The sequence below is a fragment of the Pogona vitticeps genome, chromosome 2, assembly GCF_051106095.1.
Source record: "Pogona vitticeps strain Pit_001003342236 chromosome 2, PviZW2.1, whole genome shotgun sequence".
Taxonomy (NCBI): domain Eukaryota; kingdom Metazoa; phylum Chordata; class Lepidosauria; order Squamata; family Agamidae; genus Pogona; species Pogona vitticeps.
The window spans coordinates 245,505,996-245,530,665 of NC_135784.1; the positions used below are offsets into that span (position 1 = coordinate 245,505,996).

Consider the following 24,670-nt stretch of genomic DNA (forward strand, 5'->3'; position numbering starts at 1 on the left):
TCTGGAGTATGCATAGATGCCTCAAATTGACAAATTACACCCAACTTAAAACCATTACAGAACACAAAGCTGAAGCACAAAATGCAAGTATGACAAATTAGTAGCTGTTTTCCCTTACCCTCAAAAAATTCTGATATATAATCCTGGCAGGCAAAAGGGAATTGCTGTACAGAAGTGCAACATGCAGGAGGGGATGTCATCCCTGTAAGCAAAAGAAGCATGAGAATCTTCATTTTTTTCATTTTTTGTGTGTGTTGTTTTGTAAATAGACATTTTAAAATAATGTGTCATTTACCTGTATGGGATGATCACAAATACCTGAAAACTCAGTTTGGCTACACAAGTGTAAAATTAAAAAGCAGTGATGTCTTGTGGTGTTTCTATACCAGTGCTTTCTGGCATCCATGGGACCAGGGGGTTGGAACCGATTGCCTGTGGATCCTGGCAGTGTATCTACACCAGTGTAAATCTCAGCTGTACATTGGCACCAGTTTAGAAGTTTCTGTCAACACTTGTTGTCACACACTAGTTGTGTAACTTGGCACATGACAACAACTGCCTGCACTGATCTCTTTATTTGCAGTGCTTCACACCTGAAATATATATTGATAGAGATACTGTATGCCAGTGTATCTTTTTTCTACTGAATTCCAGCAACTGAATTTCGTATTCAGTGACTCTGCTCCTTTCAGATGAGATTGAAGGGGCATCTACATGGGTCATTTACTCTGCTGTTTGCGTTGGAATTGACAATAGATAAAATCAAATGTAAAAATGTGACTACATGACGTAAAGCTTCGCACAGGGGAGCCCAGTGGGGGAATAATCTCTTTTGTTCAGTCAGAAATTGTGGTTTTATTTGGCTCCAGTTTGGCTGAGATCACTTTTGTCTGTGTTCTAACATGTATGATCACCTCTGTGTCAAATAAGTGATATGCCACTGGGTGTGTGTGGAAAGTAGTTGGTGACACAGCAGCAGCCATGGCTGTAGTCCTGGGCAGCACAGGTCAATGGCTTGGTAGGGACCTTCTGATTGCAATCAGCTGAGAGTGGTAATGGCATCTGGTGAGGATGGCTCCCCATAGCCTACATACCTCCCCAGTGCTGTCTTCTGGGTGAGCCTGCCTCTTCTTTTGCCTACCTGCCTTTCCCCTGATCCAAGAGGCTCTTGATATTTTGTGGGGAGAGATGCCTGCTGGCTGTCTCTTTCAGACTGAACCTGAATGTCCACAGCTCCAGGGAAGGAGGGAGCCACCATGAACACTGAACTGTTGGAAACATGATTTGGAACAGGAAGGCGAGAACTTGAGAAGGAGGGAAAGAGATATTCAGGTTAGGGGCACAACTCAGAGCTGGCAGCTGGGTATGGTGGTGCAGATGGGGAGAGAGAAAAGAGGAAAATAAATTGTATCTTCTATCAGGATGGGGGAGGGAGGGAAGAGACTGAGAAAGCTGAGACTATGGCATTCCTGATCAAAAATGTTGTGCATTGCAGTTTCTTGCAATTATATAATTAATCATTTCCGGTATGAAGTTCCTACAACGATACCTGCAATGGACACCGCCAGATCAACGGAAATAAAGATGGAGAAAACTTTGCGTGCCATAGATCCCATACTTAAATTTGGGGCCACAAATATGTACAGATAAGAGTTTAGCTATAGATCAACTGAAGTTATCAAGTGTTCTATCAATCAGTGGCAAGATCAGAGAACTAAACTTTTCAAGATGCCAGCTTTGCAGTTAGATGGTGATAAAACATTATGCCTCCAGAGACATATACCTCAAAGCAGCTATGCCTGCCTGATCACTGCTGCAAACCAAGATTATGATTATCTCCTGATGGTCAGTCTCTCACACACACACACACACACACACACACACACACACACACACACACACACACACACACACACACACACACACACACACACACACACACACACACACACACACACACACACACACACACACACACACACACACACACACACAAATCTTGTTAATTTGCAGTTTGTGGGGTTAAAGAAAGTTAGTGCTGGAATAAACAAACATCTGTGACCTCTTAAGGAAGCTCCACTGAGCTGATGCAGTCTGAGCTTGAGCCAGGATTCTTGCACGTACCCCAGAAGTTAGACAGAAAATACAAGAGCAGGAATCTGGACAATATGAATCATGCCAAATATTGCTACTGGAATGCTTAACAGGAGGCATTTTGGACCATGTTTATCAACTGTAGATAAGTAGCTTTCAAGGACACATTGCTTTGACATGGTCATGTACAAAACGGTGTTATGCCTTTCCTTTGCCAAGACTGATTTGGCATTTTTCTCTGACTAAAGTGCTGGAATAGGGCACTTCCAGTTTGGAACAAGAAGCTGGAAGTCCCCATATTTTTTTGTGTATAAGTCAGGCCACTGTATAAGGCAACCCGCACTTCTCCAACCCCAAATAAGAAAATTTGATTGCTGCTTTTCCCCTCCACTTCCCAAGTCCCGCAAAAGCAGGATCAAAGGGGCTGCGGAAGTGGAGGAGGAAAGCAGCTATTTGATCCTGCAGCCCTTCCATCGCTGCTTTACCCCTCCATTTCCTAAGGCCCGCAAGTGTGTATGTACACCCTGTGGGGAAAATTTATGCTGCTATGCTGTTACAATGTATATGTCTGTGGCAGTAGCAAATGTATATCTATGACAATGGCAGGCCTCATGCTAAAACTGCAAGTCACTAGTTTCCAGTAAGGATGATCATTAACCTGCTGTCTATTGTCTCTGGATAATGTAGTTACAGTCTCTACACTGTTGTGTATTCAAGAACTTGTCTAACTTGTCTATGTACTCAGGAAATTATCTGTTGACCATTATCTGTGTCTGTTTACTATTAACTGTCTGTTTACCAGCCTGTCTGTTTACCAACCACTCTGTTTACTGATGCCTGTGTATTCAAGGAAATTAGCTGCCTCTAACTCTGGTTATTCTTTTGTGTATTCAAGAAATTAGTTACCTCTGTATTGATTAACTTGTTCAAAGGTAGGGGATACAATAAACTGAGGGGAGGCTGGATCGAAAAGAAGAGAACTCCCACTGAACAGGTGCCTCACGGCAGGCTGTTCTGTATTCATCCGGATCCCATCCTGCAAACCACACTCGAGTGTCCCGTCTTTTCCTTTCCTCCTTGCTGGTTGAGGAGAAAGATCCCTGCCCTGAGGCTTCATCTGCAAGATCCCTACTTCCTCTCATCTTGCAGATCCCGACAAAATGGTGCCCTCTCTGAGGTAATTCACCTATCATCCTACTCATCACGCCCGGTGTGGAAGGGCTACAGCGCGCGCACGCATCCTCTGGATCCCGATGAGTAGGACTGAGGTCAACTTTCGACAATTCGCACTCATCTCGCCTGGCACAGGCCCCAAGACGCGTCAATCATCCGCAAGGATCCCTCGGGTGAGTGGAATTTGTCAAGTAAGACACCTACACGTTTAGCAACATGGGAACTTCTTTATCAAATCTTCAGGAACAATTTGTAGTGTGTACTTGCCTCCAAGACACACGTAACATCTTTTTTGATCCAGAATTCGAGGCTAATCTAATCAAACAACTCCCTCAAATTCTGCCTCCACTCCCTTCAGCCTCTTTGGCTTGCCTGGAGCAACATGAGAACAACTCCTTGGACCAGCCTGATGAATTAAAAGCATTGGCACCTCAGGCAACTGAGAGTGATAACCATCCTTCAATGGATACAACAGGTGCTTGTACAGAAACTGGTGTCATTTCTGCCCCTCCTGTCATTGAGGGCGCAGCAGAAACACAGAGAGATGTGCCAGCTGTTTCTGCTAGTTGTGAATTGTTTCCAGCTCAAGGCATCCACAAACTGCAAAGCAGTAACCAGGACAATGGGATGGACTCTTTATCTGCCCCATGGTCTAACGACTGCAAGGCCTTGACAAAAGATTCCTTTCCACCAGCAGAAGGACTCATTTGCCTTCAAGATAGAGCATTTAAGCAAACAGAAATTAATGCTGGTGCATCCCCTGATGGTCCTCTAATGTTTATGGGAGGAGCTGCATTTTCTACTGCTGTTCAGCAAAGCTTCACGACAACAGCTCTAACTCAAGCAGCAGGAGTATCTATAAACGCATTCCAATCAGCAAATCAAACTGCATGCCTGACTCCCTTCCTTGCTGGTCTGAAAGAATCAGCAGCTACCTCAGTATCTCCGCCGGTTCAGCCAAAGTTGCATTATGTCCCAGCGAATTGGGACCCAGGCCCAGATTTCTTTGATATCATAGACTGGGGGTACAAAAGCAGCTTTACAAGCATTAGATGCATCATATAAGGAAGGGGAGGAAGAACAGAATCTAAGGGGGGTGGCTGCTACACCCAACATGAAGATTGTTTTGAACTGCTTTTTCCATGTGCTAATCCTGTTTGAATGAAAAGTCCTACTCATCTGGACATGGCAGTTATATAAATCACCAAAGAATGCCTCCCACCTGGCCAGTAGAGAGACTAATGCTGCATATTGGGGTGGGAGGAGGTGAACCAGAAAGTTTTCCCCCATCACCTTCCAATTTGGAGAAAGCATTGTTTACACTCAAGCCACTTGTAAGGATCCAAATGATGTCCTGCACACTCTAGGTTCCATGTTCTTAGAACTACAAATCCTATCATACCTTGCATTGCTGTGAGCATATGGGACTTCATACAAGCCTGCATTCCTGTCTCTGCCTTCCAGGAGTAACAGTGTCACATCCCTGAGAAAATGTTTGTTGCAAATGCTGTAAATTGTCAAAAATGTTTGTGTTTCTTTCTGCAGGATAAGAGTGCATAACATGTGTTTTCTCTGTTAGCCAGATCTTAAAGTATTGAATTTTAAAGAAGCAATTTTTAGTTTTACTGCTCAGAATTAACTGCAGTTAGCCTTTGAGCTTTTTTAATGATGAATTTAATTCTGTTGTAGACACGGTATGTTATGCATATATAATATCTATATTCTTCTCTTATATTTGATTGTAGTTACATTTTCTGGGTTTCTTCATGGAGAGACTTTAAAACATGTGATTTAACATTATCTCACTGCAGCTCTCTCCTATGTCACAAGCTTTCCTTGAAAATTATTTTCTAATGTAATATGAAAACTTTGTCTGTTTATCCCTGAGACAGAGAAACATATTATTCCCTACAAGTAGGCCCCACAGTAGGCAATTTTGTACACTGTGATGCTGATACATCTGGCATGCTTGCCTATAGAAACGTATTTTCAGTCCAGGGGAAATTTAAGGGCACTAGCAGGCAACTTTTTTAATTCAGTCAGTTGTACAGTTTAAGAACTTTGTCCCAGGGCAAAGCAGATGCATACCAGCATCATTCTTTACTACTCATCCCTCAAAATAAGTTGCTGTTCTTTTGCCAAGCTCTATATGTATCCCTCCAGTCAAGTGTCATACAAGAAATTCATAGTGTGTGTATCTTCAGTGGGGAAGTTGTCTGTGTCACATATTTCTATGCAAAAAATCTGTATACCTTAAAACTTTTTGCTTTTTTCCATTAGCAGTATGTTGTGCTTATATATCTGCATAATATGTTTTCAATATGTTTTCTTTTCCTGAAAATTGTTAAGTACTCTTATTATGCAAACATTATTGTAATTGTAATTTTAATTATCCAATATTGTGTTTTCTTTAATCTACACTGTAATGTTGATGTCATCAGAATATGCCATCTAATTCTCTTGCCAAGATTCCAGGTTTATTCCATCAGAACAATGTTTTAAAGTTGTAAAGAAAAAGTTTTGCCTCTCAGTGCAACAAGGAAGCAGGTTTGGCTATTTGAATGCTTCCCTTATTTGCAGTGGCCTGGAATATGCTATTCCGCCCTCTGCTGAAGATGAGCCTGACTTCATGCCTGTCTTCAACAAAATAAATAAAAAACGGTTGGGATGTGGGGAAAATTTATGCTGCTATGCTGTTACAATGTATATGTCTGTGGCAGTAGCAAATGTATATCTATGACAATGGCAGGCCTCATGCTAAAACTGCAAGTCACTAGTTTCCAGTAAGGATGATCATTAACCTGCTGTCTATTGTCTCTGGATAATGTAGTTACAGTCTCTACACTGTTGTGTATTCAAGAACTTGTCTAACTTGTCTATGTACTCAGGAAATTATCTGTTGACCATTATCTGTGTCTGTTTACTATTAACTGTCTGTTTACCAGCCTGTCTGTTTACCAACCACTCTGTTTACTGATGCCTGTGTATTCAAGGAAATTAGCTGCCTCTAACTCTGGTTATTCTTTTGTGTATTCAAGAAATTAGTTACCTCTGTATTGATTAACTTGTTCAAAGGTAGGGGATACAATAAACTGAGGGGAGGCTGGATCGAAAAGAAGAGAACTCCCACTGAACAGGTGCCTCACGGCAGGCTGTTCTGTATTCATCCGGATCCCATCCTGCAAACCACACTCGAGTGTCCCGTCTTTTCCTTTCCTCCTTGCTGGTTGAGGAGAAAGATCCCTGCCCTGAGGCTTCATCTGCAAGATCCCTACTTCCTCTCATCTTGCAGATCCCGACACACCCCACTCCAGATCCACTTGCAGGCGAGGAGGAACAGCGCCCGCTGCTTCAGATCTGTGAAGCAGCAGCCAGAAGCAGAAATGGAGGGGGTGGGTACCGGCACGGAGGTGCCTCCAGACCCCACTGATGAGCATAGGGTAGGCAGTTTTGCTACCGCACGGTTTTCTCTTTAGCTTACATCCATGTAAAAGTCGACCCTCAATTTTTCCTCCAATGATTTTAGGGGAAAGTATCATCTTTTGCATGGAAAAATGTGGTAATCATGTTTAGTTCATTTATTTTAGGACTCAGGTTTCTTTCTGTTGTATTTAGAGATGAGGTATTCATATACAAATACGACTATCCCACCACGGATGCAGATAATGAGGGCCGGGCTCCCTGGAGCCAGACCAACCACTCACAATTTCTCCTCTGCCACCGGCTCCACAGAGCCTTCCTATTGCTCCATTGCTCGCAATAGATTAGCCTCTCCTGGCAGAAGGTGGGATGAGTGGCTAATCTATCATGACCAGTGGAGCAATAGGAAGGCTCCATGGGGAGCTCGCAGCAGTGGCAGAATTGTGAGTGGTCGGTCTGGCCCCAGAGGACTGGACCCTCGTTATCTGCACCTGTGGGGGGGATATTCGTATACAAATACCCCCATCTCTGGTCGTATTGGTAAGGAACCAGTAAATACTTTTGAGTCTTTAATATTTGAACATAAATATTGTAGTAGACTTGGCACAGACCATAACTTCACCAGAGGAGTTAGTCATATTAGCCAGTATCAGCAGCAACCACAAAAAAAGTCTTGTGGCGCATTAAGACTAAAATGTTTTATTTGGCATATGTTTTTGTTGATTGTAGCCTACATCTTCATGACTCCATGCATCTGAGTGACCTGGTAGCCTCCAGACATTCTGGTCTTCAACTCCCATCACCCAAACAATAAAATGTGACATGAACTGTAAGAGTCATCCATGTTAAAAGGGGAGCAAGTTTAACCATCCCACTCAGTTTCTTTGCTCCAGTTCTTCTTTACAGCACTATTCAGGGGTAGAACTCTGATACAATCATTAATATTAGAGAATTAATGGAGGATATGTTTGGTTCAAGACATTTTGCTGTTTGAGAGAGCAGCAAACAATCCCTGCCCCTCAACTCAAGGTGCAAATTACCAAGGATGGCCATATTACTGGACCCTGAGGCAGAAGATCCCACAAGAGTCTCATCCCTTTTCAGAACAAAAGTAACAAATTAAGAGCTTTAACTTGAGGGAGCACTGGATGAAACCAATCTGAAACTAAAAGACTGTAATTATGAGCAAACAGCATTTCTGATTTAGGAGAGATGCTGTCCTAAAGGCTTTTTAGGTGAAATAGACCTTGGGCTTCCCCAAATTTAAATTGGTTAAATTTATCTTGTCCCATGAAAAAAGTTGACAAAGAAAGAGGGAGGAGGAGATAAATTACTTTCGCCAAAGCTTTCAAATCCAGAATGTATTATGCAAAAAGGGATTGATAGATCTGTTTGCATTAATATTTTTATATGGCAGTAATGGGGCCATATTTCACTCATACGGTATTCAAAAGGAGAACCTGCTTCCACTTGATTATTGTAAATTAACTAAATCATCCACCTAATCTGAAAGATGATATGGGAAGGTTTTAGGAATCTTCAAGCCACCACATTGACAAAGATTGTACAATATAGACAGAAGGATCCTGTTTTGTTTGGGCTTATTAAAGAAGTGGGAAAGTAGATCTGGTCATTGTAAAAATCAGAATTCAGAAATAGACACTGCAATGGTTTGGAATAGGTAAGAAGACTTAGGGAAAATAGACATTTTAAGAGAGACAATGTGCTGAAACTTGGAGAGTCTGTATTCATACCACCTTTTTCAACATTCAGTATGTTGCAAGAAAGGTTTAAAGTTTGAGGAAATAATATTAGAGGGATAAGTGGGAAGGATGATTCCTAGATTTTTTTAAAAGATGAGGTAATCATAACAGTTGTAAATTAGTGAAACACTTTCTATTTTTGTCACCCCAGTTAATTGCAAAGATACTGAATTTTTTTCTTATTCATATCCAATTCTAAATTCCAACATTTCAAGACTATGGAGAATTTCTTTAAGGTAACCGGAGACAACCATACCCAGGTCATCAGCAAAGAACAGCATCCTTAAATCTTCCTCCCATTAACTGGTATACCTGGCTAGAGATGTGACTCTTGCAGCCTCTCACTTAGTGAGAAATTGAGAAACAAATCCCCTTTTTAATTTCCCAAGAAAGATTTCTCCATGTAAGTTTTTCTCTCTCTTGAGAAATCCCACAGGAAAACTTGTAGAATTTCTTCGATCTTTCATGGTCATTTTTTTTTCTGGAAGAAATACCTTTCTGCATGGTATGATTACAATTCCTACACAAAGTGACATCTTTCCTGTGCAAGATTCCCTGGAAAGGGTATTGAGTTGCATTGAATTTGGCAGCTTCTTGCATTAAAAAAAACCACTGAAAAGTTGGATGGATGGAGGGAGGGAGGGAGGGAGGGAGGGATGACATAGCTTTTTTTTGTGTGGGAAGCTAGGAAAGATTCTAATGAAGGGAGAAACCTCATAAGGAATCCTGGAAAATAGCTGAGAAAAAGACGTTTTTCAAGTACTCTCCACATTCCCATCTCAGAAGCTAGGAATAATAATAATAATAATAATAATAATAATAATAATAATAATAATAATAATAATAATAATAATAATAATAATAATAATAATAATAATAATAATAATAATAATGATGATGATGATGATGATGATGATGATGATGATGATGGTGGTGGTGGTGGTGGTGGTGGTGGTGGTGATGATGATGATGATGATGATGATGATGATGATGATGATGATGATGATGATGATAATAATAATAATAATAATAATAATAATAATAATAATAATAATAATAATAATAATAATAATAATAATAATAATAATAATAATAATAATGTGCCATCAAGTCAGTTCTGACTTATGGTGACCCTTTTCAAAGTTTTCCAGGCAGAGAATACGGAAGCAAAGTGTACTGGACCTCAAATTATCAACTATCTAAAATTTATAATGCAATGCTTGATTGCACTTATGGAACAATATTAGTGATTGAAAACATTTGGGTAAAAAGAGCTCAAGAGCAAAATTAAAGATGAGTTATGCACTACACCTTGTACAATTCTTTTTTTTTTTTTATGAAATCAGTTTCTTCTAGTGTTCACAAACATATCATCAAGCTGATACATGATTGGTATTTGCCTGGCTCAAAATTAATTATTTCAACAAGAGTTTGAAAACCAAGCAAGAGATGGAGTATAAAGCATTCATTCTGATTTCCAATATTTGGCAATCTTACTTGGCTGCTAATTCCTTGTTTTGAATGAAAATGTTCAGTGAAATAAAGAAAATAATTGAGCAGACAATAAGCTTTTCTCTACCTCCCTCCAGTGCTTTTGTTGTTTTTTAAAGATAAGAATCAAAACTTGCAGCATAAAGTATTATTTTCACACGTCAGGTCGCAAGATCAGAAAGAACAATTCATTGGAAAAGAGGTGTACTTTATTGAGTACAAAAAATCTAGACATTGGCATCTGGTCCCTGTGGAAAAATTAACACAGAGACTTCAGAAAATAAGAAATCTACAGACAGATTACACATTATTTTAAGATACAGCATCCTTCTATTAATTATAGCAATTTTTAACAAAGCTCTTTAAGGTGTCACCCGAATCTCATGCCACATCATGGAATTATCCTTTTGATGAAATCTCCTACTGCTACCATTTACCTTTGCCATTTCTGTCTTGCTTTAAATCAGGGGTTTAAAACTCAATTTATCTGGGGGCCGCTAGAGGCAGAGTCTGGGTGAGGCTGGGCCGCATCAGATTTTCCGCCAAGCGGAGCAAGAGCCCGAGGAAGCCACCCAGGAGTTTCCTTAGCTGACTGACAGGTGTGCTGGCTGGCAGGCTGCAGTTCTGGATGGAGGGTGCAAGAGGTGCTGTCTTGGGAGAGAGCCGGCGAGCGAGGCAAGGCTTTTTTTTTTTACTCTTGACAGTAGAGGATGTGTGGGTGCTTTGGGGGGACAGGTAAGGCGAGGGCCACAAACTATCATCTGGGGGGCCGCAAATGGCCCCCGGGCCGCATGTTTGAGACCCCTGCTTTAAATGATCTGAATATTGCAAATGCATTCCTGTCTATCCATATTGATTTCCTGGTTTACCCCTCATTTAATGAGTTAAACCTATTCCTGCTATTTCTTCATACTGTTCCTTTTGTAGAATAAAAAAGGTAAAGCAGCAACACATTTCAAAATGTATGGATTTACTACTTGTCAATTCAAGACTCCCACCTCCCAAATCAATAGCTAGCTGCCCCCTCACTTTGCTCTGCCTACCTGTTATGCCAGTTCTCTTAGTAACACTGGGAGAAGAGGTTGGGAGGTTATGCTGACAGGATGGGGGGAAAAAACAGAGACACCTCAGCCCTGGTACAGGGGAAGTGAGCAAATGAGCCTAGAAGAGGGGAAAACACTAGGAACGTGTTTGGAGAAAAAAAATATTGAGCACAGGCTGAGGAAGAGGTCAATTTGGGTATCAAGCATATAATAATGTGCAACCCCTGAAATCCACCAACTCCTGGTATCTACTGAGAAAAAGGTTACTATTTCCAGTTTCTCTTATAGGGTACTTGATATTGCTGTTTGTGCTCAAAAAACTCTAAATGACAGTTCAAAGGCTTTGGACAGCAAACAACTATCCAAAGGAGAGTGCTTACCTTTGGACTCTACCTGTTGTTCAGGTTGCATACTTTATGATGCTACCCTTGGTGGGTAAGGGAGGGATGTCATACTAGATGTGCACACCGAATGACAGTGTGCTGCAGAACGCGTGCGCACGCACACACACAAATAATACCCTGCTTACAGCCATAAAACAGGTCTTGTATCAGGAATAACACAGTCAGTTCTGTCTGGAATGAAGAGAGACATGGTTCCTTGGTGATCCCTATTCCACCATTCATCAATTGAAGCAGGGAAATATTTTGATGGAAGTTCCTTGAAGGTAACAATATTGTGGCCCAGTTTTGTCTATCATGGCGTAGTTCTAGTTAGCAGGTGATTAGATGAGTATCTGCTAAGTTAGAATAATTAGATCCCCTCTTATGTCATTAAAACAGCAAAGGGTCTAGCAGCACCTTAAAATTTAGCAAGTTTTATTTGGAGTAGAATTGTGGGCTGTAGACTACTTCTTCAGTTCCAGATGATGATTCTTCTGTTGTTTCTTTCCCTTATATCTGTGTTCTGCTTTTTCTTCCCTTTTCAGCCAAATATCATGTAGTAACTTGGGATTTCAAATAGCTCATGTAATTAGTTGTTGTGGGTTTTTCGGGCTCTTTGGCCCTGTTCTGAAGGTTCTTCTTCCTAATGTTTCGCCAGTCTCTGTGGCCGGCATCTTCAGAGGACAGAAGTAGCACTCCTGTAATTGCTAGATTTTTATTATTATTTTTTGAGTGCTTAAAATTGTAAAAATCATTTCCTAGATTCAGCCCATTCCAAAACTAGGGAGGTTGCTCTTAGATAGAATGTATTGCTGTTGAAGATATACCTTTTGGAAGTAGATGGATAGGAATTATCCATTCAGTCTTTCTCCATCAAAGAGGAAGTATCTTTACGGATGAGTGAACCCAATGTTTATTTCCTTGAGCTTAATGTCTATACAGTGGGGTCTCTACTTAAGAACGTCCCTACTTAAGAACAATCCAACTTAAGAACAGCTCCATTTGCTAAATTTTGCTTCTACTTGAGAACAGAAATCCAAGATAAGAACAGGAAAAAAAACCTTTCCTGCTCTTTTTTTAACCTTAGGTCATCTTAGGTTTAAAAAAATTCTCCCCCTAGTGGTAGAGTACGTATTAACCAGCTTTGCATTAGTTCCTATGGGAACTAATGCTTCAATGTACGAACGCACCTCTACATAACAAAAAAACAGCCAGAACGGATTAATTGGTTTTCAGTCCATTCCTATGGGCAATTTTGCTTCAACTTAAGAACGTTTCAACTTAAGAACACCATTCCAAAACAGATTAAGTTCTTAAGTAGAGGTTCCACTGTAGTTTCTATGGACGGAAAAGAGCAGATACGGATTAAATGGTTTTCAATGCATTCCTATGGGAAATGCAGATTCAACATAAGAACTTTTCAACTTGAGAACCACCTTCCAATACGGATTAAGTTCTTAAGTAGAGACCCCACTATAGTATACTGATTTCAGGAACATTTATTTAAATGAACTGCAAGGCACACCATTTGGTTCAAATGCTGTTTAATTTTTCAGGTCAGGCCATGCTTTTGCAACTATTGGAGAAGTCATCTACATGTTTGGAGGCTGCTCCAATGAAGATGAGTATTGTACTGATACCTTTGCATTGGACACAGGTGTCTATCTTTATTGAAGATAATTTTTCTCAGCATATGAATTCCTGTTGAGTTAGCAAATGTTGTGAGTTAGTTATACTGAATTACAGTTTTGAGCTAGTTGTAGGGTGACTTGTTTTTTTAAAAAATAGATGAAAGTAAATGTAATGAACCCAGACTATCATAGAAACAACCTTCAGAGAATTCCAGAGAAAAACAGAGATATTCAGATAGTTATCTACCCAGGAAGACAGAAATTAACTTTTAATTCCATTCTTCAACTAGAAAATAAGTTAATGTATGGATATCTAAAGAGGAAAAAAAAGTAGCATTCTATTACTCAGTAACAGCCAAGCTGTTAATAATTCTCACTGTTCTGGCTGATAGTGCAACAGTAGTTGAATAAGTGACGAGCACTTTGTTATTATCATTTTGCTTTTTAAAAGCATTAAAGTTGTATATTAGTGAAATAATTCATTTAAAATTAAACATAGTAGACATTTCAGACTGGGTCTAGACCTGCTTAGTTTGGCTTAGCTACCTCTTAAATCAGTATAAAAATTCAGCCATAAATAACTGAAGCCTCATGGATTTCAATAGAAGCTTAGTGTGACTGATTTTGTCCAGATCTAAACCCTTATATATAGGTGCATATGCTATTTCCTGTTCAGGTATTTCTTTCTTTCTTTCTGGCAATCTTCCATGCTGTGTTAATGTGCTTTCTCAGAGGTTAACATGTGAAATGACATACAATTTTTCATTTCAGTCTTATCTCATTGGCCTTCACTGAATGATATCTTGGCTTTTCTTACAGTTTATGTTTTTCAGAATGGCATCACATTATGAAAAGATATTACTTCCCAGCTCTCATTTTGCCTAATAGGGCTATGTGGATCTGTTCTCCTAATAATGCCAGCACTGACAAGTCTTTTGGTTGTTTCTCTTAACAATTGTCCACAAATCTGCACTCTGTTCTGTTATTCCAGAGGCTATAGCTGTGAAATTAAAGATAAAAGAGATTAAGAGTCCTGTCAGGAAACATTTAGAATTACATAAAACAGCCTAGTTTGGGGGCTGCACAGTGTGGCATTCCTGTTGTGATAAGAATAAATGGATCCAAGTATGAAAGGCTCTGAAAAATAACTAATTTCGCAAATAGTGAAAAATAGCAAAGAATGCAAGATGTGTTTACATTGTTTTCTCTTCTTCCCTTGCCCAAGTATCTTTAACATGGCAAAAGTGTGAAGTCAAAGGAGAACAGCCTGTTGGAAGGTCAGATCATACATTTACAGCACATCATGATAAGGTAATACACATATACACACACAGAGAGAGAGAGAGAGAGAGAGAGAGAGAGCACGCAAGTTTCATTTCTCTGTTTTGGCTGGTGAGACTGTGTTTTCCTTCTTTCTACTACACATTTCATCATCAGTCTACAGCTTGACTGTCTGCCCACACTTCCTGTTCTGAAAAGCTTTAATTGAAGTCTTAATTGGAGTGTGGGAATTGGGGGTGAGGAGCCTGTTGGCTGCCACAGAGAGAATTATACAATTTAAACACAAAACATGCACCCAGTCAGTGTCGACTGTCTCGTAGAAGGTAATTGCAAGAACCCTGAGCTACATCCCTGGCTCCAAATTATTTTTTTGGAGGGAATTTATTTTTTGTCAAATTCTTTGAGGAATGGCAAAAATTCCCATGGGAAAAATGTTCAGAAGAGCATTAGTACAGAGAGCTAGAACATCTTATTGCTGTTCTAGTGTGTTGTGTTCCATAGTTTCTCAAGAATAACGTTCTTGAGGGGATTTTCAAAGAGATAGCCATGTTAATCTGTCTGAGTTTGTATAACAAACAGAACAAAGGAAGAAAAATAAGTTCTAGAATCTTTGAGACAGAGTCATTTCAATATGTGTTTTAATGGTTCATGATCCACCTCCTCACAAGTGGATTGACAGAACAACACCAACAAAATTCTTGCGATAGCTTAAAGATTAACAAGTTTTATCTGATGAAAGTATTTATTTATTTATTTATTTATTTATTTATTTAACTTATATGCCACCCACACTACCCGAAGATCTCTGGGAGGCTTACAACATTTAAAATACAATAAAAAGGCAAAATAAAAGGGCAAATAATTAAAATGCAATTAAAATATATATTCTAAAAATTGCCATCAGACCTACAGCTGATATTATTTCAGTTAAAAGCCATTTGGAACAGGAAGGTTTTGACCTGGCACTGAAATGTCATCAGCGTCGGCACCAGACGAATCTCAGTCGGGAGGGCATTCCATAGTCTGGGGGCAGCTGCCGAAAAGGCCCTTTCTCTACAAGCCCTCCCTCTTATCTCCTTAAGGGATGGCTCTTTCAAAAGGGCCCCCTGGTTAGATCTTAACTGCCGGGTAGGTTCATATGGAAGGAGGCGGTCCTTCAAGTATCCAGGGCCCAAGCCGTTTAGAGCTTTATATGTCAAAACAAGCACTTTGAATTGGGCCCGGGCAGCAACTGGTAACCAATGTAAATTAAACAGAATCAGCTTGATGTGATCTCTAGCAGCTCCACCACTCACCAGCCATGCAGCTCGATTCTGGACCAGTTGCAGTCGCCGGACCGTCTTCAAAGGCAGCCCCATGTAGAGCGCATTGCAATAATCTATACGAGATGTTACCAGTGCGTGTGTAACTGTCATGAGACTTTGCTCGTCCAGGTAGGGCTGCAGCTGGTATAATTTCCGCAGCTGAAGGAAGGCGCCTCTGGCCACCGAGTCCACCTGGGCTTCCAAAGTTAGACTGGGGTCCAGGAGCACCCCCCAGGCTGCGGACCCTGTCCCTTAGGGGGAGTGCAACCCTATTCAGGGCAGGGCAATGGCCCTCCAACCTGTCTGGTGAAGCACCCACTAACAGCACTTCTGTCTTGTCTGGATTGAGTTTCAATTTATTAACCCTCATCCAGTCCATTATCAGGTCCAGACACTTTTTCAGATGCCAAACAAAATGTATTAATCTCTGTGGTACCACAAGACTTTGTAATTGGACTGCAGACTAACATGGCCATCATGAAGTACAGTTGGATAGATCAGGAAAGACCCTCATATCCACTGTTGGTTCTCTCACACAATTTAAGGGGTGGGGAGAAAAAAGCCAAAGAGTAAAGTGGCCCAGTCATGCCGCCTTTCCCAAGAAAGGGAAGAAAGACGTCATGTCCCCTAGGAGGAATTTGAAGATCTTAACGAAAATGCCCCTGTGAAAGGGAGATAAGAGAGTGTGGGTGTGCAGCATTGGACAGATAAAAAGCCAGTGAGTGGTGAGATTATGTGTATTGTATGTGTTTGTGGGGAGGAGAGGGAACCTGGATCATGACCAGCTGGCCTAGCGAGAGCTGGTGACTTTAACTTCTTAGAGGAGGTGAATCCTCACCAGATTTTAGTCTGAAATTTAAAGTAGTTTGCTAGAATACAGAACCGCTTGGGGGGACTGGGCTGAAGAGCTTGGACAGCTCCTGTAAAATTTGGACTAAAACCTGGGATGGATTTGCTGCTTCCATGAAATAGAAATCACAAGCCTCCACTGTGTCTAACCTCCCATCCCTCATCATACACTGCTCTTTGGGGTAAACATGTATGCCCAGCCCTGGTCAAAGAGGAAACATTCAGCAGAACTTGCAAAGTGAAACGGTTTTGAAGAGCCTCTTCAGAAAGGTGCCTCCTAAGCAGAAGCAGTGCTGGGGACAAAGGTGACTCTGTGTTCCATGGGGTGAGGAGAACGAGATATTAATTGTAGTTTATGCTCTAACTTATATTGCATCCCAGGCAGAACTTGATCCTTTTTACATTATTTATTTGTTATATTTATGTCACATTTTTCTCCAGTAAGCTCAAGGACGTAGTCATAGTTCTCCGCCTCCTCATTTTATTCTCACAACAACTTTGTAAGGTTGGTCAGGCTCAGAGAGTGTGACTCACCCAACTTCACCCAGTAGTTTCATGGCCAAGTGGGCATTTGAACCCAGGCCTCTTGCGTGCTATTCCAACATCTTAAACTAATTTACCAGAAATAACTCTAGGTTACAGTTTAATTTATACTGTGTGTTACTTACCTTAACTTTGCCTGCAAGTGGTCCTTCAAAGAAATGCTGGGAAGGACATGCAGGCCCAACCTGTTGATCTCTAGCTATGTTCAACTCCAGTTTTCCCAATCTCCGAACAATAGCTGGAGGTGGTGGACACTGTAATCCAACTGATCTGGCAGGAGCCAGGTTGCAGATGGCCAATCCATGCACTACTTTCTCCTCCATCCCTAGCCTTAGAACGGTGAAGGCACACTAAGATCCATTCCATTTACTACCCATACTAAAAAAATAAGGAAAAAAAGGAGGGGGTAAGGCAATGTAGAAAGATTATGGATTTGCCCTCTGTGCTTCTCACTTCCTACAGGGAATAGAGCCTGTGTTGTGGGGACCAAAAAAGCAGGAGGCATCATCTGATAGTTCACTGAATACTGAGCTCTGGACTCAAGAAGCCTTCAGGGAGCAAGTTGTAGTCCCACTTCACATCCACAACTTCAGTCTTCTCAAAAGTCTTTTGACCATATCTGCATTACACAGTTACAGCAGCTTTAATTGCCATGACTTCATCCTATGACATCCTGGGATCTGTCATTTGCTGAGGTACTCTGAAATCTTGGCAACACGAGGCAGTGCAATATAGCATTCTGGCAGATAAATTCTATAACAGTACAGCTGAAATCCAGCAGTAAGTCACAACTAGAGTAGGCCCATTGAATCAGTGGAATTCACATAGCCGTTAACTCACTGAAACTCCACTGATTGAATAGGCCTACTCAAGTTGCATCTTACAACCAGTACCTCACATAATAATCTTCATAATGTGCTGTGAAATCATTTAGGGCAGCCATTTTTATCCTCTTTTGGGGGGGGGGCATGAACATTAACGCAATAGGAAAGAAATATAGGCAAAACCAATATTGCATAAATTCCATAACAAACCTTATAATGTGATGTGTGCAGAACTGTTTCCAGCCTGTGGCCCCCTTCAAATGTACCAGGGCCCCCCCTAGGGAGCCATATGTTCCCTGCCAAGAGTGGCTGGCCTAGGGCAACTCCCCCAGAATTTTCTAGGCAGAGAGTACTCAGAAACTGTTTACTACAGTATTTCCTTCTTTGGGGGTAGTTTGGGCAAAGAAACACAGATTAACAGCTTGCCCAGGGCTACCCAGGTAGCAGAAGAAGTAACCCCATCAGCCATACATGCTCCAGGAAGTCTCAGTTGGTCTGTCTCCTGGGAAACACAGTGGGGAATTTGAACTCAATGACACTTCAATCCACTAAGCTAAAACTATCTCAAAATTATGTTGTATCAAGTTGTTTCCTACTTCACTGCATGCATCTGTTGACCTGGTATGGTTCCGTGGGTTGAAGCCAAAATACAAACTCAGGATTCAATGGGATGGATTTATAGAAGTTAGAACAGGATTAGATTGCTGTAACTATCTAGTGTAGACACATTACTTCTGGAAAAATAGTGATTTGCTATTTAAAATAGAATGATGGGAAGACTGCAGAAGGCCAGGGCAGCTCCCTTTTCTGAACCACCACCACCACCACCTTCTTCCCTAGTATTTGCTGCCTTGATCAGTTATGTAGTTGTTATTTTATGATGTCCTTGGGCCCAAGTTCAGAGAAGCCTCTGTATTGGTTTGCCAGACTGCACCTGTCATTCTGAATCATTTGAAATGGGAAGTGAAGAGATAGGCAGAGGAGTTGGCGGCATTCCAATCTCAAGTGTTTTAGCAGATTCATAATTAGCAGACACTGGCCATTTCCAAGGCAACCAGCAGTAATGGACCACATGCGTCTCCACAGAGTTTTCTAAGATTTGCAGGGTAGGAGGAAGGTTTATAGGAGACCCCAAGGCACTGACAATTAAAAACCATCAAGATATTTCCTGAGTGCCTTGTTTTGTGGGGTGAACTGAGTGTAGAACAATCTGCCTTTTAAATTGGTAAAGAAACAGAGATTAATAGATCACTATTTTTCCAAAAGTAAAACAGACAAATAATTTGAAAGGCACTGAAATACATTGAACAACTGAAGGAGTTGTGAAGAAACAATTTGGTGTTAGAAGATGTTTGGTACCTTAACAGTTAATCAGAAAAGAGCCAGTAATGGATTTTTTTAAAAAAAATTACTGAAGTAGCTATGAAAGAATACAACAGGAAAAAATCTCAAGAGTTACATTCATTACTGTTGATACACCTGCTTTTGTTTTTCCTTTCAGGACATTTACTTGTTTGGAGGAACGTCTGTGTCTAATGACGGTAGTAAAATACTAAAGAATGATATTATGAAGTTAAGTTTAGGTGAGTAGGGAAAAAGTGGAAGGGAAGTGTAAGAGACATTGTCTACCAAGACCTATGTGCAATCTAATACTTTTGAGACGTGTTTGCTGTTATGTTTGAAAATTGCCACACACACCCCTTAAGCCTAAAAACGCAATAGGTTCTTTTAGTTTCTGTTCATCAGTTCACAACTGTTATTCCTTATACTGAATGCTTTCCTTTGAAATGTCTCTCTTTTAAAATGCTGCTAAGAACAAAAGTCAGTAATCCAGGAACATTTTATATGCATAGTACAAGGGATCTTTTGTTTTGTAATAACTTTTCATGTCAACCAGTACTTAGCAACTGCTTAACATATTGTTCTTGAATCTTTGTTCTAAGCAGCAGCAGCAAAAAAGGCACCTTTTCTATCCTCCTCCTCCTCTGTAAAGGTATGGCCTAGGGTACTTGGCATACACACATCTGCTGGTGCTACCAATCAAACTGTATTACAGGATAATTCCATCTTTCCTTCCTTAATGAATTTGACATGGTAGAGAAAAGAAGCAAAGAACTAGGTTACAAATGAAAGATGCACAACCTCCTTCTGTGAATGACGAAAGGTGACTGCATAAGAAAAGTAGTGTGTGGAAGCAGGATATTTGAACAGTGGCATCCTATTCCTTCTTTGTGTATGAAAGCCTATGTGGCTTGTTGGTAAACACCGTGACTTTGGCTTTAAGGCTGGCTCTGAGGCAGATTCTCAGGGGATGGTAATCACTTTGGAATAAAGTTCCCATTGTTCAGAGGGACCACAGCTATGTCAGTGCCCAACAAGGCTGTGGGTTCCCAACATATTGGTCCATGTTGCCTACCAGGTTGTGCTTGCCCAGATTTCACCTTTTACCTTTAGGTCACTGGCTTCCAGGGTGCAGTAGTCCCAGTAGAGCCTCCAGATGAACTACAGTTCTATAAATAGTCTAATTAATCACTGAGTTTTGAATCGCACAGAGTGCTTAATTTGTGAACACAGAAATGTGTCTTTCCATGTTTTTGTGCCTCTCACATCATCATTTTTCCTTTATGCAACTCATTTCTTTGAAGGGGAGGTTTAACCATGGGAAAGATGCACCTATGCACTAATGTTCCTTTTTGCAAGCACTGAATAGAGTTACTTTGGCTCTGGATTCAGTATGATTACATTTCTTATGAGTGTTTCCTAATTAGCAACCTTTAAACATATCTTGACCCTCCTGAGGAAGAGTAAAGCAAAGGTCAAGGCACTCATGTCAGTGGTCTAGCCAGCAAAAGAAAAAATTACTTAGTGGCTGGGCCAAGCTTTTGAATGACTCTCTTTTCTCTTTCTTACTCCATCCTCATATGACTTTGTGCAGGAGGTCAGAGTGAGAGAGAGTGACTGATTTTTGAGGTTGACCAGTGAGTTTCATGACTTATTGGGAACTACAACCTGGATTTTCCCAGGTCCAGTCTACTTGCTGCAGACCAGAGTTCAGAAAAATAACTGTTATGAGCTCTGACATGGACCAAGGGATTGTGGACATCATGGAAATTCAGGATACTAAGCTAAAAGCTGTGCTTATAACAAGGGTTAAGAAAGCTTCAACAGGGGACTCTCAATGCTTAGTTGGGCCAAATTTGCCAGCTTGAGGGATCATCCTGAATCCCTAACACTGCTAACTTCTTGATTTCTGCAGCTTTGTCATCGGCTCAGTCTTAGTCTCAAGCAACTGAAAGGTGGTAACATTTTTCTCAATTTCATAAAACACCCTAATCAACTAATTGCATGCATTGCAAGTTCTCTAGCTCAAATAATTCAAGTAGTACTATATATTAAATGTGCTATGAATTATTGTAATAACTGACTTATTGTTTGTTTGAAAATGTTCATGTCTATAGATACTGTGATTTCGGAGATGGCAGTTTCCTGGGATTTCCTTTAATTTCCCATTTAAGTAGATTAGATAAAGCTTATAAATTAATAACCATAAATGGCAGTGCATTAGAAAGGCACATAAATTGCCTATTTAATTTATCTATTCACAGCTATTAATGATTTTATCATCATTAAATTCTGCATATTAGTCTACATAGTACATTTACAGTATTATGCCAAATCTCTAATGTGCCGTCTTATCTACAGACAGGACTCAGTGTGGGGGCAGGATCAAGCTTTATGTTTTGCCAGTAGAACATTCATTGGTTATTGGGGAAATGTTTTATCTTCAGGTAAAGCCACTGGCAGGTGTCTCCTTTTGGAAAGAGTAGGAGTAGTCATTGTGAGCTCCTGGAGGATGACATATTTATCTTCTGGTTGTCACGAATTATCCTACCCAACACTGTGGAGCAGTCTTTTGCAACAGATACCATAACACAGAATAAGTAGTCATAGAGTGGTGCCTCAACTTACGAACTTAATTGGTTCAGGAACTCCGGTCGTAACTCAAAATGGTCATAAGTCGAAGCACAATTTCCCAGAGGAATGCACTGAAATGCAATTAATCCGTTCCGGGCTGAAGAAAAAAATCAACCAAAAAAGAAAGAAAAGAAAACACTGCAAGACCCATCGGAAACGCAATTAATCTGTTCCAGCGGAAGAAAAGTAAAGAAAAGCAAACAAACCGTGCAAGACCCTTCGGAAATGCAAAAAAAGCAAAGCAGAAAGTGAACAAACCCTGCAAGACCCATCGGAAATGGGGGGGGGACCCAAAAGCAAACAAACCCTGCAAGACCCATCAGAAATGGGAGGGAACCCCCAAAACAAACAAACCCTGCAAGACCCATTGGAAATGGGGAAAAAACAAACCAAAAAAACAAACTCTGCAAGACCCATCACAGCATAAAAAGATAATCCCACGACCCAGCCCAAAACCACTCTGCAAAACCCACCCAGAACAGTTTTTAAAAAGTAGAAAGCAGCACCTTACCAGGCAGTCCGACACCTCCTCCGATTGCACACTTTCTACCCGCTGGGACGAAAGAGCTACAAAGAAGCAGCCTCTTCACCACCAACGGTTAGCAATTTAAATTCCCTGCCTTTCCCCCCCTGCCTTTTTCTGGTTGTAACTCAAAGCTCCGGTCACAAGTAGAAGCAAAATTTTGCAGCTGGAGCTGGTCGTAACACGAAATGATTGTATGTCAGGACGTTCATAAGTCGAGGCACCACTGTATGAAGCCTGTACATTAACAAAAGGAATTTAGACCAATTGGACCACAATAATCACTCCAGGTGACCTCTTTGGATCTAGAGAAAGATGACTTTCCTGACTGCATCTTTCCAAGAGTTGCCCTCTTTGCAGCTCCAAGAACACAAGAGGTAGCTTTGTCATCTTGCTGTCCTTCACATAAAGGAGGGTTGGTGAGAACTTTCTGGTAACATAGCCAAATGTTCAAGTATAAAAAGAATTTGGTGGGAAAGGGAAAGAGAGAAAAAATGCAACACTCAGTGTTTCAAATAAAATCAATGAAGTCACCATAACCAAGTTCACGTTACCTCTTTGAGCAGAGTTCTGTGTTTCAAAGTATGACCTATGAGGGTTCTCAGAACTACAGAGTTGCAGTAGAATTACAGAGGCTTCTCACAGTCACCAAACGAAGTCTAAATAGTAACAAGTATCAACATAAATTAATACTCTAATCGAGCTATACTATAAGCAAAAACATCAGTGGAGCACAAGACCATGCATATTGGCCTACCCCATATTACAATGTGTGGACTAGCCTTAGTGCTCTCTGCTCAGAGCTTGTCAGTTTGAAGAGCAACATCGGAGAGTTCCATTCAAATTCTCTGGAATACAAGGAGGACTCCATACACAATCACAGACTCTGTTTTGGCAGGGTGGACAAAATATAGCCATCAGGTTACTTCCACTCCCAGGGGCCCAAATGTGCCCCTCAGCATATCCCTGTCTGCCATGAGGGCAATTACTGCATGTTTTGTGGGCCTAGGGGATTCCATGCCCCTCAATATTTTTGTGAGGGAACCTATAGTTTGCTCTAGCCAACCTGCAGCACTACTTTTCACTTCCTGAAGTGTGAGTCTCAGGCAGGGAGACCCAGGTTCTGGCTAAAAACCCTTAGGGAAACCTCCGTTCCAAGTACACCCAAGTTGGCTTTGACCAGGATCTGCTTCCAGGGATGCCAAAACCTGCAAGGCTGTGTTCTTTTATGTGCATACCAGCTCGGACTACATTAGATACAACATAAACAATAAAGCTAAATGAACTCCTGTACTTGCTTGAGGACAGCACAGCTTCTAAGTACATGCAAAGTTCAATTCTATCCAGCAAAGTACCATGTTTTTCCATGAAAAATACGCTCCATGTATAAGATGCCCCCCACTTTTCTAATCCAAAATTAAGAAATCTAAGTGGGGCTTAGCAAATGTAGGATCGTTGTTGTTTAGTCGTTTACTCATGTCCGACTCTTTGTGACCCCATGGACCAGAGTACACCAGGCCCTCCTGTCTTCCACTGCCTCCCGGAGTTGTGTCAAATTCAAGTTGGTTGCTTCGATGACATCGTCCAACCATCTCATCCTCTGTTGTCCCCTTCTCCTCTTGCCTTCACACTTTCCCAACATCAAGGTCTTTTCCAAGGAGTCTTCTCTTCTGATGAGATGGCCAAAGTATTGGAGCCTCAGCTTCAGGATCTGTCCTTCCAGTGAGCACTCAAGTTTGATTTCCTTTAGAATTGATAGGTTTGTTCTCCTTGCAGTCCAGGGGACTCTCAAGAGCCTCCTCCAGCACCACAATTCAAAGGCATCAATAATTTGGCAGTCTGCTTTCTTTAGGGTCCAGCTCTCACTTCCATACATCACTACAGGAAAAACCATAGCTTTGACTATTCTGACTTTTGTTGGCAAAGTGATGTCTCTGCTTTTTAAGATGCTGTCAAGGTTTGTCATCACTTTCCTCTCAAGAAGCAGGCATCTTTTAATTTCGTGGCTGCTGCCACCATCTGCAGTGATCATGGAGCCCAAGAAAGTAAAATCTGTCACTGCCTCCATATCTTCCCCTTCTATTTCCCAGGAGGTGATGGGACCAGTGGCCATGATCTTAGTATTTTTTGATGTTGAGTTTCAGACCGTTTTTTGCAGTCTCCTCTTTCACCCTCATGACAAGGTTCTTTAGTTCCTCCTCACTTTCTTCCATCAGAGTGGTATCATCTGCATATCGGAGCTTGTTGATATTTCTACCGGCAATCTTAATTCCGGCTTGGGATTCCTCCAGTCCAGCCTTCTGCATGATGTATTCTGCATATAAGTTAAATAAGCCAGGGGACAATATACAGCCTTGTCGTACTCCTTTCCCA

At 41.0% G+C, this 24,670-nt stretch overlaps 1 protein-coding gene across 3 annotated transcripts in view; it reads left to right on the plus strand.

The window, feature by feature from the left end:
* Nucleotides 1–24,670, plus strand: part of LOC110080577 (kelch domain-containing protein 3) — a 104,723-nt gene that overhangs the window by 35,940 nt on the left and 44,113 nt on the right. For all 3 annotated transcript variants that reach the window (XM_078386187.1, XM_078386188.1, XM_020796589.3), the window contains exons 9-11: nt 12,924–13,024; nt 14,224–14,309; nt 19,301–19,382. In XM_078386187.1, the coding sequence (XP_078242313.1) occupies nt 12,924–13,024; nt 14,224–14,309; nt 19,301–19,382 (269 nt within the window). The remainder of the gene's footprint in view (nt 1–12,923; nt 13,025–14,223; nt 14,310–19,300; nt 19,383–24,670) is intronic.